This window comes from Cydia pomonella, chromosome 18, assembly GCF_033807575.1.
Source record: "Cydia pomonella isolate Wapato2018A chromosome 18, ilCydPomo1, whole genome shotgun sequence".
NCBI classification, from domain to species: domain Eukaryota; kingdom Metazoa; phylum Arthropoda; class Insecta; order Lepidoptera; family Tortricidae; genus Cydia; species Cydia pomonella.
This window is the reverse complement of record NC_084720.1, coordinates 4006648-4022981: the sequence shown is the minus strand read 5'-3', so window position 1 is coordinate 4022981 and position 16334 is coordinate 4006648. Positions and strand designations below refer to the sequence as shown.

Genomic DNA, 16334 nt, shown 5'->3' with positions numbered 1-16334 from the left:
CTAAAAAGTTGGAAAATTTTACGCTTCCAGCAGGGCTTAAACCCGCAACCCGCAAACTCTGCAATCCGTGAGAGGTATGATTCCCTTAATATTAACATTAATCACTCCGTAAGTCAAACATATTTTGTCCCCCCTCTAACTTTTGAACCAGGCGAGCAAAATCTTTGAAAAATACTTTCCACAAACATTATTTTCAATATGATCGGATAAGCCGTTTAATTTTTTTTTTTTAATTTATTTAGAAAACAAACAGCCTTTTACAAATATGTCTAAAGTAAATGAACTAAAAATAGGCCTAAAGTTTCCTACATTACTAAGAAACTATTACATAGAAATGTAAATTACGCAATTATAAATTACCGGTTTAGTTGTGTACTACATGCAAGTAAGGTAAGAAAACATACAAAAGTATGAAAAATATGACTGGAACCAAATTGATCAATTTCTAGAAAACAAAATTTGCCGAACTTTGTTCTTGAACGCGGACAAACTATGAACAAAAATATCTATATCGTTAAGAGACTCATTATACAAATAACAAGTGCGCCTAAAGAAAGAGTTTTTAGCATACTGTGAGCCACAGGAGGAAGTAGAAAATGTGGGTGTAGAACGTGAGTGGAAACGAGAGATTTTGAAGGAAACGCTATCTAATAAAAGGTTAGAATCTATGTGATTTCTAATAATTTTAAATAAAAATAAAACATCTAGATATGCTCTTCTTTTCTCCAATGGCTCGCCAGTTTTTAACACAACTAATCTCCTAATTAAAATGACTTAAGTGAAGATACATCACGTATCATGTTTTCGTACGCCGGAAAGGTACATCATAGCTGCTATATGTAAAACACCCTATCACCTGTATTAAATGTATTTTACACCTATGATGACGAAGTAAAAATTGATTGATAAATTGATACGCACTTTTGCTTGTACGGTTTTTTGTATTGTATGAAGCTACGGAACCCTCCATTGTGCGTGGTTTGTCACTTCATCATCATCATGAACTTAAGAGTTATTCTCTTGTCGGTGGACTATCTTCCAGATTTTCCTATCTTGCGCCAACTCTTTGACTTTTTGGTACGACACGACCCCTACTTTTTCTTTCGCTTGGTCTACGTACGTACGTACGTTGTCACTTGGCCGGTTTTTTTTAAATTCATACGCCATTGTTGGTTTCCCTGAGCCCTCGTCTCGTGCATATGTCGCAGTTGGAACAACAAACGTCGATAATTATAATTATCATCATCACCTCCTCATATTCTTATACAATGTTTAGACACGGCCAATTTTCTTAACAACTTTTGTTTTTTCTTACAGTTTTTCTATCGTTTTAACACCTGTTGCTGATAGGAAGACAAATTAATAGTTTTTTGTTAAACATTATGGTTTTCGCAATTTTTTTAGATCACGTGTTAGATGGAACTACTTTAGGAGCAACATTTTTTATATTGAAGATTTTTTAGTGTTTGTTTGAGTTGGACAGGGAACGTTTTCAGGTATAAATAAATAAATATTATAGGACAATTTTAGACAGGTCGTATGTACTAGTCCCACAGTAATTATTATTATAAGCCTTATATTGTGGGTACTAGATGAGATTTTTTTTAATATTACGTCGGTGGTAAGCAGTCTCCGTAGCCTATGGACGCCTGCTACTCCAGAGGGGTTACATGCGCGTTGCCGACGCTAACACTCCGCACCCTCGTTGAGCTCTGGCAACCTTATTCACCGGCAGGAACACAACACTATTAGTAGAGTCTAGTGTTATTTGGCTGCGGTGTTAAGATGTATAATATATGTATCGTTATATACAGATTGTTTATGTAAACACTTGCAATAATTTACAGATTGAATACGTATGTCATATTGAGCAACTTTATTTATGGGCCCATTACCGAAATTGCGAAAAAAAAAATTTACTCTCCCATAGAAAATGTCAAAGATCAGACAGTTAAAATGTATTTTTTTTTTTCACGTTTCCGAAGTTGGTACCGTAGAAAAAGTTGCTCAGTATGACCTATGAAGCCGATGGTTCCGGGTTCAAATCCTGATAAGGGCATTTATTTGTGTGATAAACACAGATATTTGTTCCTGAGTCATGGGTGTTTTCTATGTATTTATAAATATATTATATATATCGTTGTCTAAGTACCCACAACACAAGCCTTAATGAGCTTACTGTGGGACCTAGTCAATTTGTGTAATAATTTGTATCTAATTATCTATTTTATTTTTCTATTATCTATTTATGACCTATATATTCACTCCGTAAAATATTGCAGGTGACTGAATAAACACCCTGTATAAACACTTATACATATACATAGACTAAACAACTACTTATAGCTCAGGAACAAAATATTTGTGATAAACACACAAATAAATAAAAAAGAGGAAATCTCGAAATGGAGTCGCAGTTTTGGCCTAAAAGTTAATCCGTCTAAGACACAGACTATTATAATAGGTAGCCCAAAACTGCTTCCCAGAATCGACTTTAACAACCTCTCACCTATTTACTTTAATGGTGTTTTGATTCCCTACTCGCAGCAAGTAAAAAACCTTGGCATCATTATGGACAGTACCTTATCGTGGGGACCTCAGGTGGCCGAAGTTAGCAGGAAGATGTTCGTGGCAGTTAGCTCACTCAGGAGATTACGGAACTTCCTTCCCATTCCTACGAAAATTGCTCTCGCACAAACTCTTCTCCTCCCTATTCTGGATTACGCTGACGTTGCTTATCTCGATCTCACTGAGGAGCAACTTAATAAGCTTGAGCGTATCCAAAATGTGTGCATACGGTTTATATTTGGGTTACGCAAATATGACCATGTCTCTCACTTCCGTTCGCAGCTCAAGTGGCTCCCTATTCGCTTACGTCGTAACTCTCACGTTTTGTCCCTTCTGTATTCCATTCTTTTTAACCCCGCGACTCCCCGCTATCTCAAGAACCGTTTCAGCTTCCTCCGTTCTGTTAGGTGCTCCCAGAACTTGCTTCTTTCTGTACCATCATCCTCTTCTAAATTTTATAATAATTCTTTCACGTTTCAAGCTATCCGACTATGGAATTCTCTGCCTATAGACTTAAGGCGCGCTCAATGTCCTAATTCTTTTAAGAGACTCATTAAACTTCACTTTTTACCTGCTCCGTAATACTTTTATCTGCTTCCTTTTCCATACTTATGGCTGGCATTTATTATATATATATAATATGTATTTTAATATATGTATGTATATATCTTTTTTATATTTGTATATGATAATTATATTGATTAGTTTTGTGTTTATTCTGTGCTAGACTTCTTTTATTGCATCTGGAACACCTACTGACATAACATTTTTTTTTTTTTTTTAAATTCCGCTACCTAAAGGTTGTCTGGAAGAGATCGCTTTTTAGCGATAAGACCGCCTGTTGTTTACCTCTTCTTTATGTGTTGTATTATTTGTACTGTTTCTGTATTGAGGTGTGCAATAAAGTATATTTGTATTGTATTGTAAATGCCCTTACCAGGATTTGAACCTGGGACCTCTTGTTATAGCTACTTAGGTATGTATTTGCGGAAAATCTTACATAGATCGACCTTGCTCCAAACTGAGTAATACAAGGCTATAACCCCAAAAATCTAAATTCGTCAATTGCGGGCATTTTTCTCTGTCACTCTAATTACGCCTTAGTGAGAGTAAAAGAGAATTACGATTTTTGCGGTAGGCCTCCAGGCAGCAACATCGATGTTGACATTTGCGGCAGCAATACAGTCGGCAGTAATGTCGCGTTGCAAAACTGCAACAGTAATGCTGCAGACTGATCAAACGTAATTCGATCAAATAAAAAATCGCAATTGCTGCAGTAATGCAGTCGGAAGCATTATTGCTGCAGTAACGCTGATGCAGTCTGCATCCGAACGGTACCTTTAATAGTAACATCGCCTTTTCGATAGGTACCTACTGCAACACAATTAAGAGGGAAGTATACCAAGAGATTGCTCATTCAAAAAGAGAATACGGTGTTTCATTATGTTATACCCTCGACTACACCGTCCTAATATTAGCGTTATTAGTAATTTATATAGTATATAGTAGTAATACAATAATTTGTTATATTTATAAAGTTTATCTGTTTCGTATAGTGTTGTCTTGTTAAACAAGTTCAGTGTATAGTAACTTACATGCTTGGTATATCTGTTAGTGTAAGTTAGTTAATAAATAAACAATAAACAATAAAAAAAGCGGCCAAGAGCGATTCGGACTCGCCCATGAAGGGGAACCATTAAAAAAACTGCTTACTAGATCTCGTTCAAACCTATTTTAGGTGGAAGTTTGCATGTACATGACGTACATCATATAGTTCTTATAGTTTCGGAAAAAAGTGGCTGTGACATACGGCCGGACAGACATGACGAATCCATAAGGGTTCCGTTTTTTGCCATTTGGCTACGGAACCCTAACTAGGTTAATAAGTTATCTTTTTTTTTTCAAAATTTGCAAAACAAAAAAATAAAAATTGTTTTAAAAAAAGCGATACCTATGAACCTAGAATATATTATGCTGAAGCGATCGACATCAAAATCAAAGTGATTTGTTAAGATTTACTTATAGTGGAAACCGTTTTCTCTCGAAATGGAATTTCATAGAAAAATTACCGTTAGGTACTTCGATAGGTCCAAAAATTTATTCTCCCCTCTTAAAGGATTAACTAAAATTTAACGACTTCTACGAGGAAAGAACCTCCTAAAAAACTTAAAAAAATTTGCAAAATGGCCATATTGCGATGGTAGCCATACTCGTACCTAGTGACGTCATATGCGCGTGACCACGCCCTTCACCCGACCGTGATCTGCTTCGTTATTTTATAATCTTATAATCGTTCTTTTGTATTAAACTTTAAGGTTAATTCGTGTTACGTGATTCTAATTGTCTATTGGGCGGGTTATTTGAGTGACCATTTATAAACTGTATTAATAATGTATTCTTTACTTCCGCCTGTGGATCTATGTTAAAAAAAACCTGCATAGAAGCATATTTAACGGGGTAAGTCAGCTCGAGACATCACAGTTGTCGGGCCTTCCTTTGGTAGTTTACTCCTATCCAAAAATGAAACTGGTATGATTTTTATTTTTAGTATAACTCTTTGCTTTGCTGTGATGGTTTTGCAATATTCGTAAGATTATAACAGCTTTAAAATATTTAAGGTTGAATTATTTTTGAGCTCCAAATAATTTTTCTGGCTAAATTCTGGTCTGAAATTATTAAGTTTAAATTATTATTGTTCAAATCATTTACATTTCACGCTAAGGTATACCTGATTCTGCCTTATCATGCCAATCTATTATTTTGATTTTTTCGGCAAATATTCTAAATGATTGTCTTGTAGGTATCAATAAACGTTAAAGTAATCATGATAATCTCTTTAAACAATCGGTATGTCAGCGTTCGAAAATAACCTTTGTGGTATGGTGGTTTGAAAAGAACAAAACATGGTGATCAAGATTTAAAATGTAGGAAAAAGAATATCGAAAACTTACCAAAACTTACCTTGGTTTTTTATATCCAGGAGTCAGTCCTACCCATCCGTAGCAGTCAACAGAGGGCCTACCGCGAACCACGTTCGACGTGTTGCCTCTTTGTCGCACTTGTAAATTTGTACATAAGTGTGACAAGGAATGTGGTTTGCGGTAGGCCCTCAGGTGACTATCTCACCTGGTAATGTTAGCGTAACGTATGTGTAAAAAAAAACTTGTATCTCACACTGCTACTTAGAGTTGAAACGCAGTAACTACAGAGTTACTGCGAAAAATGAGAAGAATGTGACAACTTTATATGGGATGCATACAGATGCATCCCATATAAAGTTGCCACATTTTTCTTTTGATTGACAGATACTACTTTTATATTCAAAGAACTCACGATATGTAAGAATGTACGAGTATTTTGTGTGGTTCCAGTTCATCCTTGCCGCCCTCATCGCCGTCAGCTCCGCAGCTCGACTGGAGCATCTGGAGCAGAAGCGAGGAGTTAAAGAAAACCTTGCTTCAGTTCAGTCTGGGCAGGGTCAATTTGGTCAGTCCAGTTTCAGCGCAGAATCTAATGACTTCGCTTCTCAGGGATCGAACGGGCTTGACGCTGGAGACTCTGCTGGTTTCGGATCTGCTCCTCACGGGTTGAGGGCTGGCTCTGCTGTTGCCCGTGGATCCTTAATTGATGCTGCAAGTTTCAACCAGTATCTGCCTCCGGGGCATGGTCATTCCAACAGCAATGGTGCTCACGGACAAGGTGAGTTTTGAATACCCTCATCATTAATGAGTTTTACAGTACATATGGTGCTACTTTACCGCACTAGTGCGCAAATTAGCATATTACGTTACTGTGTCAAACATTTAAAGGGCCATATGTACTGTAAAACGTTGTACGATACATGTGCGAATAGGTAATTCGCAACTCGTGTCGATTTAAAACACTCCCTTCGGTCGTGTTTTAATTTATCGCCACTCGTTTCGAATTTCCTATTTTTCGCACTTGTATCGTAATGTACTATTACAGTACTTACGGAGCTATTTTACCGCACTAGTGCGATAAATAGCATATTTTTACGTAACTATAACTAAAAATTAAAGGATCATATCTACTGTAAAATATTGTAAAATATATGTGCGAATAGGCAATTCGCAACTCGCGTTGATTTGAAACACGTCCGAAGGGAGTTATTTATCCCCACTATTCCCCACTCGTTGCGACTTTCCTATTTTCGCACTTGTATCTTAATTTTATGTATTAGATTAGATTTCTGCACTAACAGGAAATATTTATTACGAGTACAGACCAGTTAAAATAAATCTTAGTTCTGCTAACCATTCATTTTGACGACCGGTTTGGCCTAGTGGGTATATGGTGACCCTGCCTACGAAGCTGATGGTCCCGGGTTCAAATCCTCGTAAGGGTATTTATTCGTGTGATGATCATGGATATTTGTTCCTGAGTCATGGATGTTTTCTATGTATTTAAGTATTTATAAATATTTATATATTATATATATCGTTGTCTAAGTACCCTCAACACAAGCCTTATTGAGCTTACTGTGGGACTTAGTCAATTTGTGTTATAATGTCCTATAATATTTATTTATTTATTTATTTATTAATCATTGTATTCACTTACACAGCACGAACTTTACCCAGTATAATGTAAAAATAAAATGGAGCAATTTCCACCTATTGTCTAACTTTACTCCAAACTTTTAATATTATTTACTTTTATCACTCTAGCTTTTTGAGTTTGACTGAAAGATTTAGAAGCTTAGTACCTCAAAAGGCGTTAATTTGTAAGCAAGAGTGTAATTCCGACTTTTCTTTCCAGATGCTTTCGGAGCCTCCAGCAACCAATTCGGTTCCCAGTCTCAGTTTGGTCAGAACAACAAGTTTGGCGTTCAGAGCTCCAGTAGCTTCAGATCACAGGGTTCCAACGATATTGGCTCTGATGGATCTAACGGCTTCAGATCTCAAGGTTCCAATGGCTTCAGTGCTCAAGGCTCCAGTTTCGGATCTCAGAGCTCCAAAGGTTCTGGCGCCCAAGGCTTCAACGGATTCAGATCTCAGGGCGCTCGGGGTCAGAACCAATACCTTCCACCTAAGACCTCTCACGACAACATTCCTCAGCAACCTTTCGACCCGGACTCCGGCTACATCTACTAAATTCTTCGAGTAACTTTAGTCATTGTCTAAGTCAGGATTCTTTGTCTGTAATGAATTCACTATATTAGTCAAACACTACTTTCTAATAATGCTTAATTATTGCAAATATGTTAAAATTTAATAAAGTTCATATTGTAAAGATTTTTAGTGAGTTTATTTTGAGCTATAACCACGACAAAGAAGTTTATATTAAATGGTCTGCAATATATCTGTTTTATTTATAAACTCTGTACTAGCTCTGGACATCACTCTCGACACCACTCTAGTTAGTGTATTTTACTAATGTAATTACGTGATCCATGAATCTGGCCGCTGTCTATCGGTGGAGGCTATGCTCCAGCCTCCGGCTGGAGTGGCAGGGCAAAGAAGTCATAAATCACCTGAGTTAACAATTTTGCAAGTTCTTGGCTTGCTGTCGTTGACAAATATATTTATTTTCAGTAATTTTATGTAACCTCTTTGCTGGTTTGGCACAATGGTATATAACGTTGAACAGCACCCAGATTCCCGGAAATAGATCAATGGTATAGCAATTTAATTAACTAGAGCGATGTCGTTTCTCTCATTGTTTTTTTTCTCCAAATTATAAGTTTTAAGATAAAGATAGTTTATTATTCATGTAGGCATATTACAATGCGCTTATGAACGTCAAATAAAGCTACACCGGCTCTAACCCTACACCTCTGACCCGAGAAGATTTTAATCCCCCCCAATTCGAGGAGGGTATCCCAATGCTAGAACATCCATGGATGTCTGATCCAGAAATGTAATACTTAACACCTTATAAAGAACAACATGATGCAATAAATATACTGAATACTGGATACATATGGCTCTAACGTAAGTATATACATACATACACACCCCTTCTGAAGTCTTAAGTTAAGACTCCTAACTCTTCACTTGAAATATATAAACTACTAAGCCCCACAGTAATCTCAAGAAGGCTTGTGTTGTGAGTACTCAGACAACGATATATATATATATATAATATACTAATACTTAAATACATAGAAAACACCCATGACTCAGAAACAATTATCTGTGCTCATCATACTAAATAAATGCCCTTACCGGGATTCGAGCCCTGAGCCATCGGCTTCATATTCCAGATTCAGATTCAGAACGTTATTCATAAAAATTAAGTATTTTACATGTCATTTTATAATATGTACAATAAACAAAATAAATTATTCATTTTTTATACATTTTACAAATAGGTAGGTACTTGGTTGTTTTGTGTGGTTGGGTTAGCCACTGCTATTGACAAAGTCATCTATGTTATAACACGCCAGTTCGATCAAGAGTGTTTTGAGTCTTTTATTAAATATTGTATCGCTTGACTCAATCATTTCTGCAGGAAGCGAGTTGTACAGTTTTGCCCCAACAACAGCGAGCGACTTTCTAGATTTTGCGAGTTTACATTGTGGGACAACTAGACGGGGTCTCCGTCGGGAGCTCCTATCTCTTGTAGCAGAGGAAATATAGTTGTGTAAATTAGCACTTATGTACTTGCACGCAGTGAGGACATAGACACTTGGAAGCGTAAGTATTTTTAACTCTCTGAATAGTTCTTTCGCAGGATGGTCGTGACACTTTCCTGTTATAATCCTTACGGCGCGCTTTTGCATTTTAAGGGCTCTGTCACGATTAGCCGCCAGGCCCCACAGGTCTACACCTTGCGTTAGTATTGAATGTAAATATCCATAGTAAGTTTACGCGCGACAGGCTAGGCATAGGCAAGGTCCTTACCCACTAGGCTAGTTAAGTCGTCACAAAAAAGGACAAATTTTGAAAATGGAAGACAACTCCACAGTATTAAGGTACTGTTCGGATTCAGCTACACCAGCATTACTGCAGCAGTATTGCAGCGTGACATTATTGCCGACTGCATTGCTCTCGCAAATGTCAAAACCGATGTTGTCGTTTTTTTTTATAAACTGATCAGCGATTGGGCCTAGTCACACGTGATGGAAAGTGAAGACAGGGCCTAGGATGGAGCTCACCGGTTCAGTAGTAGCCTATTCACTCTTGCTTTAAAGAGACCGAGGTCATATTTATCAGGGAATACAGATGGCGGGAGCGCATTTCATTCTTTAGCCGTTCGTACCAAAAAAGCGGAGGTAAATCGTTCATGCAAACAAATGGAACGCTTAATCGCTATTGTTTCCCGAATTTTTCACCTTCGCGGCAGCAATGCAGTCGGCAGTAATGTCGCGGTAATACAGCAGTGATGTATTCTAAATCCTAACGGTACATTTCAGGTGATGTTCAGATGGCTACTTCAGCTCTGCCGCATTACTGTTGCGACATTACTACCGTGGCGGGGAGAGAGAGGCAAGGTTGGAAGGTTGGAACGAAAAAATTAAGATAATAAACCAATAAGACAATGTTCTTTAATTATAGGCAATGCCAATAACTAATTTATTGGGTAATAAAATTGGTATAGATTCATTTTTATTGTTCCAATAATGATAAGACATCATAGTCACGATTTTATTATTAATATGTTTTAAATATTTAATAAGTCTTAGTACAATGAAAAAAAAAGGCTTTGGATCCCAAGGCTCCAACAGCTTGTTTTAAATTACTTATTAAATTTAACGTACTTTTAAGATAGACAAAGAGTTATAATGTGGAACCCTCTTACTGGCACATTTGTGGGTTTAAAACGTTTTCATTTAGATTACTAGTTCTTTATATAATTTTAAGATTCGAGACGATACAATTTTAAGTCTACTATAATGTAGGTATGTGGTAGTTATGGTCTTTTACAAAAGAGGTAGATACGAAAATGTTAACGTAATCTTGCCAATCTTGGACATCTAAGTACTACATGTATTCAATTACATATTAAAGCACTAGACGCCGTTTTTGGCGAAAAACTGTTACTTTCTAAAGACTATTTTTTCTAAATGGACCAATAAAAAATATAGGAAAATATACATGAATGTAAGAACAACAATTGTAACATTTGGCTTTTTTCCTTAAATTTATAGTTTCACCAAAAAAATAATACGACAGGCCATTTTGGGGCTAGCTTTGCTTATATCTACTAAACGGCTTAGTGATCATGAATTAATATGTGTGTAAAACTTGAATGTTGTACAATAACTTCGAAACCAAGTAAACTTTTTTGATACTTTGTAGCAAATCTATGCTTTTATTATCAACTGTACCTTCTTTTGTACATTTGAACGTCATAACTTTCATAACAACCAGCTCGATAAGAGGTCTTCTGTGCAAAATGCCAGCAATTAAAACGTGTAAAAAATAACTTTGACAAGGTTAGAATAAAATCACCGAAATTCTTTACAATACTTTATTGATCTTGAATATTTATACAATGAGCATTATTAGAACACAATGTTTGACTAATATAGTGAATTAATTACAGACAAGAATCCTGACTTAGACAATGACCAAAGTTACACAAAATTTAGTAGATGTAGCCGGACTCCGGGTCGAAAGGCTGCTGAGGGATGTTGTCGTGAGAGGTCTTGGGTGCAAGGTATTGGCGGAGGTTCTGTTGGCCACGAGCACCCTGGGATCCAAAGCTGGAGCCTTGGGATCCGAAGCTGTTGGAGCCTTGGGATCCAAAGCCTTGGGAGCCGAAGCTGGAGCCTTGAGTGCCAAAGCCATTGGAGCTCTGAGATCCATGGGCACCATGGGGGCCTTGGGATCCATGAGAGCCAAAGCCGTGAGAACCTTGAGATCCGAAGCTGCTGGAGCCCTGGGCGCCAAACTTGTTGTTCTGGCCGAACTGCGACTGGGAACCGAACTGGCTGCTGGAGGCTCCGAAAGCATCTGAAAAGAAAATTTGGAATAATACTCTGGACAAGAAATGGGTCCCAAAAACATTGTAGAAAAATATCACTTCTGTAGACAATATTATAAAAATTAACGACTAGGGTACATATACGAGTATATAGGTATATCATATTTTTCTTATTTGAGTGAAAAAATGTATCTCGGCTGCATGAGTGCAGCGTAAAAAGCGTAGCTTTAATTTCCTTTTGCGATGTCTACAGGAAAGATGCGAACGAGTTAAGCATTCTATAAAATGTCTATGACCCAAATGTCTTTTGAGGCACAATGCAAAATGATGAATGTCAGAATTATGACTTCTATTAAAGCTTTCTGTATTTTGAGGTATTTGCTGTTCTGATTTTATTTTTATTTTTACGTGTAGCAGAATGTATAAAGAAGAATGATGATGTTATGAGTTAAAATTCACCTTGGCCTTGAGCACCATGGCTGCCAGAAGGACCGTGATCAGGAGGCAGGTACTGGTTGGAGCGAGCAGCATCAAACGAAGAGAAGCCACGGGCACCAGCAGCGCCAGCCCTCAATCCTTGAGGAGCAGATCCGAAGCCAGCAGAGTCCCCAGTGCCAAGACTGTTCGATCCCTGAGAAGCGAAGTCGTTAGATCCATGGCCGCCAAAACTGCTCTGACCAAATCCCTGTTGACCAAACTGCCCCTGCCCAGACTGAACTGGAGGAAGATATTCTTTAAGTCCCCGCTGCTGCTCCAGATGCTCCAATCGAGCCGCGGAGCTGACGGCGATGAGGGCGGCAAGGATGAACTGGAAGCAGACAAAACACTCATACATTCTTACATACGTTATGCCAACTTTACCAGGTGGGGTGTTCACCTGCTGACTGTTACCGACGGGTGGGATTGACTCCTGGATCTAAAAAAGAAACCAAGGTCTAGTGGTAAGTTTGACAGGTCTTACCTATCTTGTACCTACTGAATACCAGCGTTCTGCTGTTATAATTTCATCACCGTTTGACATTCGAACGCTGGCTATCAGGAGGTTATCAAAAAGTATTAATTTAATTATTTCACAATTTTTTGTGTCATTTGACTTTCTGGAATCATTTAAAATATTTGACAAAATATGTAAGATCAGTTAAATAAAATTATAAAATAAAATTTGGTAAACCGTAATCGGCTAATATTTTAACTAAATCTTTGCAGACGATAATTTAAACTGCAGAATAAATTAGAGCACCAAAATATTTCCTCGACTATAAAATCTTCAACAATGCTACAAATATTGCAAAACTAAAGCACACCACTAAACTAAACTAAAACCAGTCAAAAACAAAATCAAAATTTACCAGCTTCATTTTTGGATGGAAGTGAACGATCAAAGGAAGACGCGACTTGAACTGTGATGCTCTGAGCTTACTGACCCATTATATACCACATCTGATCTTAATCCCACACGTGACGTCACGCTTTATAGAAGATAAACGACCATATTCGAGTTATGATATGCATGCTCAAGTAATTAGTTGCTATGGTTTTTTTTTTAAATACGTGATGGATTGACCTTGTCAATCTCAGATAAGGAGCAACGAAGAATTTCAAGGATCCTGATAATTAATTACAAATCGATTTCGTGGAAAGTTGACGGGTCTAGAACTATTGTCTAGATTGTTGTATGATCTGAATGTTGCTTGATTGCATGTATAAGTCGTGGCCATATTTAGAATTAATCATTTCATGATGTGGCAATCATTTCATGAAATGATCGGTTGGCTACATTATGAGAAAGTCAAACCTAACCTAAGTGGTAAATTGTAAAATGGCATTTCATGAAATGATCAGATTCCATGATCTGGGCCCGACAGAAACAGTCGCCATCAGATATATTGGAGCAGCCAAGGTGGTCACAAATATCTGAACACGCCTCTATTGTTAAGGCGTTAGAATGCCTGTTCAGAATTTGAGCACTTTGGCCGCTGTGATATATCTGTTGGCTACTGTACATGGTATTATACTTGTAATGTGTAGGCCACACTCTTACTCAGCTATGTTTGCTTAGGGACCAACTCTGAAATGGCCTAAGAAATCGACTTGAATTGAATAATATCGATCGCTCAATATTTTTATCCCGGTTTACGAAACCACGAACCCAAAATTTATACTTCAATAATAAGTGAGCGGGTTCATTAAACTGGCCCTGTTATGTAATGGTGTTAGAGTTGATATCATCGTAAGACAGACGGAGGCGGTGTATTATCTAACCATGTAAAAATCATCCGCTAGGCTTGAAAAATCGGTTTCACTTTAGCATCAGCAGCTCGAACGAAAGTACGACTTTCCTCACTCCAAGGAGTGAGACTAAGTAGCTTTTTGATTTAGTGAAGGCTATGAATACAGGAATTAAAACTTTACTGGTTGTTGATTTTTTTAACCTTTAATATGTTCTCACTACTGAGGTGAAAAGTTGTATGTGTCACACAAGAGCAAAGTTATTTTACATCTCGTGTTTTTGAGTCCCTCGCTACGCTCAAGATTCTAACTTACTCGGGACGAAGAATCAGGAAGAATCTTTCGCTTACTAGGGACTCAAAATCAACACTCGCGAGAAATACTAACTTTCCTCTCTTGTTGCACAAATAACTTGTTGTTTCAGACCAGGATGATCTATATTTTTGTTGATAACTGGAAAACTTACACCGTATGTTAGTATAGGAGAATTTGCTGTACTTATACTTATACCTTGAGGCAAAAACGTATATTGAGGGATCAGCGGACGATAGGAAGCGACTAAACATCGTTTTTTCCAGCTCGATAACAGTTATAGATGTCTCAACATTGACGTTGTTTCAACCTACCTCCGTTTTAACTCACCTCGGTCTCCCCTACTTACATGAAAACACTTAAAGCTACTGTATTAAACCATGTCTGCGAGCATAGATCAAGTTCTTAAGAATTACTTGAGAAGTCTTTTCATTTCTCATAATATGCTCTGAAAGTCGTTGTTGTTCTAAAAAGTATGCAGAAAATAATACGTTGCTCCACTAAAGCATTTTACTTTCCCAGTATTTTTTTCTTTTATATAACGATAAGCAATTAAAATTGGATATTAAATGGATTTGTTTTTTCCATAAATGACGATACTTTTACCTAAATTATTAATTGAAAGTACTCTCAAAAATACTATAAAAGTTTATACTTAGTCATGTTTTTTTTAATACACATGTATTTTACCTTCCTCGTATTGGGAATGAAAAGTAGAGTGTTTAACTCGGGTGAAAGGTACCGTTTCAGTCTCGGACTATACAGTGCCTTTCATCCCTTGGTTAACAATCTACTATTGAATTACAGAGTCGTGGACAACCTGACAGACAAACATGCGTGATCCAAACCAGAGACGTGTATAACAAAATCAAGTACCTACCTAACAATTAAATCATTGTATTTATGTCTACGAGACTTAGGTGTTACAGTTCAGGTAAATTACGTAAATTGTATTTTGTACATAAGTACATGCATAATTGTAAGATGCAATATTTTGATAAGCTGTGTCCCGCCGAGTTTCTTGCCGGACACCGCAGATTGCAGGGACCACCCTGGAATCCTCACGTCAGGATGGCGGGTGGAACTTTTTTGTTAAATATCTCGTTTCTGATACACTGATTTCTATTCATAGTTTACAGAGGTGCACTGAAGGTACAATATGGCGGGTGGACCTTGTTTTTAGCGTAGCTATTTTTAGGGATAGATATAATGATTTCTATTAAAGGTTTAGAGAGGTAGATTGAAGGTACAATACAACTGCATACTTTTAGTGCAGTGTAATGCAAGATTTCATAGGTCCACCCGCCATCCTGACGTCATAATGGCGGGTGGACTTTTTTTTGTTAAATATCTCGTTTTAGGGAGAGATACACTGGATTGTATTAAAGGTACACTGAGGTACACCAAAGGTACAATATGTTTCTAATATTTCGTTGAAATTTGCTGAGGTCCACCCACCATCCTGACGCTCACCATTAATTCCACGAGTGCGAGGTTGTATATATGAAACAATTGCACCCGAACTCAAGGAACTAACTGGTAGTTTTTATTAATGATAAAGGAGACGTATTGCGTTTTGATTTGCAATTACCGTGATTTTGAACAGCTGCACTACCATACCACACCGTACTGCTCAGTGCAGGGTTCCGTAGTAACCATTCTGTCAGAATAGGCTAAACGGAGGTTATTAGTAAGTATCATGTACATTACAAGCATAAGGGAGTACCTTCGCAGCGCTTTGTACGTCTTTTTAATAAGAGAAGACTTCTTGCAATAACTCAAAATTATCTGAACCACGCTATACTTTAATTGAAAGTACTTTATATTTTTTTTCTTTCATAGGGCTTATTTCCAAAATAATTTACTTTATCATAAATGGTTGCTGGGGATCTTCATTCGTTTTGACAGACTATCTAACGATTCCCCATAACATTGGGTTTAAAATAAAAAAAAAACATTTTGCCTGGGAGGTAAATCATGCTAAAAGCAAACCATGATGTCTGAACTAGCTATAACTAAAAAAAAATAGTTGTCCGGGTGACCCCTATAAGAAGTGCAATTAAAACTGTTATTACACTACCTAAACATTTGTATAGAAAAAAAAACTGGAGCTAGACTGTTGGAGTTACGAGTAATACGAGCACCTATGTGTATAAAAAACAAAAGCTACTTGTAGTGTAACACCGGACTCGAAAAAAGTCTAGTCGTGACCTTTAGAAATACATCTTAAAATTACAGATGACTTAATACCCGGTCATATTCAGTTGATATTAGGAAAAATTGCTACTTGTTTTTATTACAGTTTCTGGTTTGGACCATGCATGTTTGCGCAA

The 16334-nt window shown here is 37.2% G+C and overlaps 2 protein-coding genes across 3 annotated transcripts; one reads left to right on the top strand and one right to left on the bottom strand.

The window, feature by feature from the left end:
- The first annotated feature begins 4611 nt into the window (after window positions 1-4611).
- Window positions 4612-7822, top strand: LOC133527863 (hornerin-like). Its single transcript, XM_061865056.1, has 3 exons — window positions 4612-5097; window positions 5940-6267; window positions 7348-7822. Exons 1-3 carry the CDS (start codon window positions 5089-5091, stop codon window positions 7680-7682), a joined length of 672 nt encoding a protein of 223 aa, XP_061721040.1. The 5' UTR covers window positions 4612-5088; the 3' UTR covers window positions 7683-7822.
- A 3168-nt stretch (window positions 7823-10990) lies between these two features.
- On the bottom strand, window positions 10991-12966 carry LOC133527800 (pupal cuticle protein 36-like). Of its 2 annotated transcripts, XM_061864974.1 has the most exons (4): window positions 12810-12966; window positions 12338-12376; window positions 11920-12268; window positions 10991-11489 (listed from the first exon to the last, which is right to left on the bottom strand). In XM_061864974.1, exons 1-4 carry the CDS (start codon window positions 12816-12818, stop codon window positions 11122-11124), a joined length of 765 nt encoding a protein of 254 aa, XP_061720958.1. In that variant the 5' UTR covers window positions 12819-12966; the 3' UTR covers window positions 10991-11121. The 2 variants fall into 2 exon arrangements, with proteins under 2 accessions (XP_061720958.1, XP_061720959.1); XM_061864975.1 differs by lacking the exon at window positions 12338-12376 and having other exon boundaries at window positions 12810-12889.
- Between the last annotated feature and the right edge of the window lie 3368 nt (window positions 12967-16334).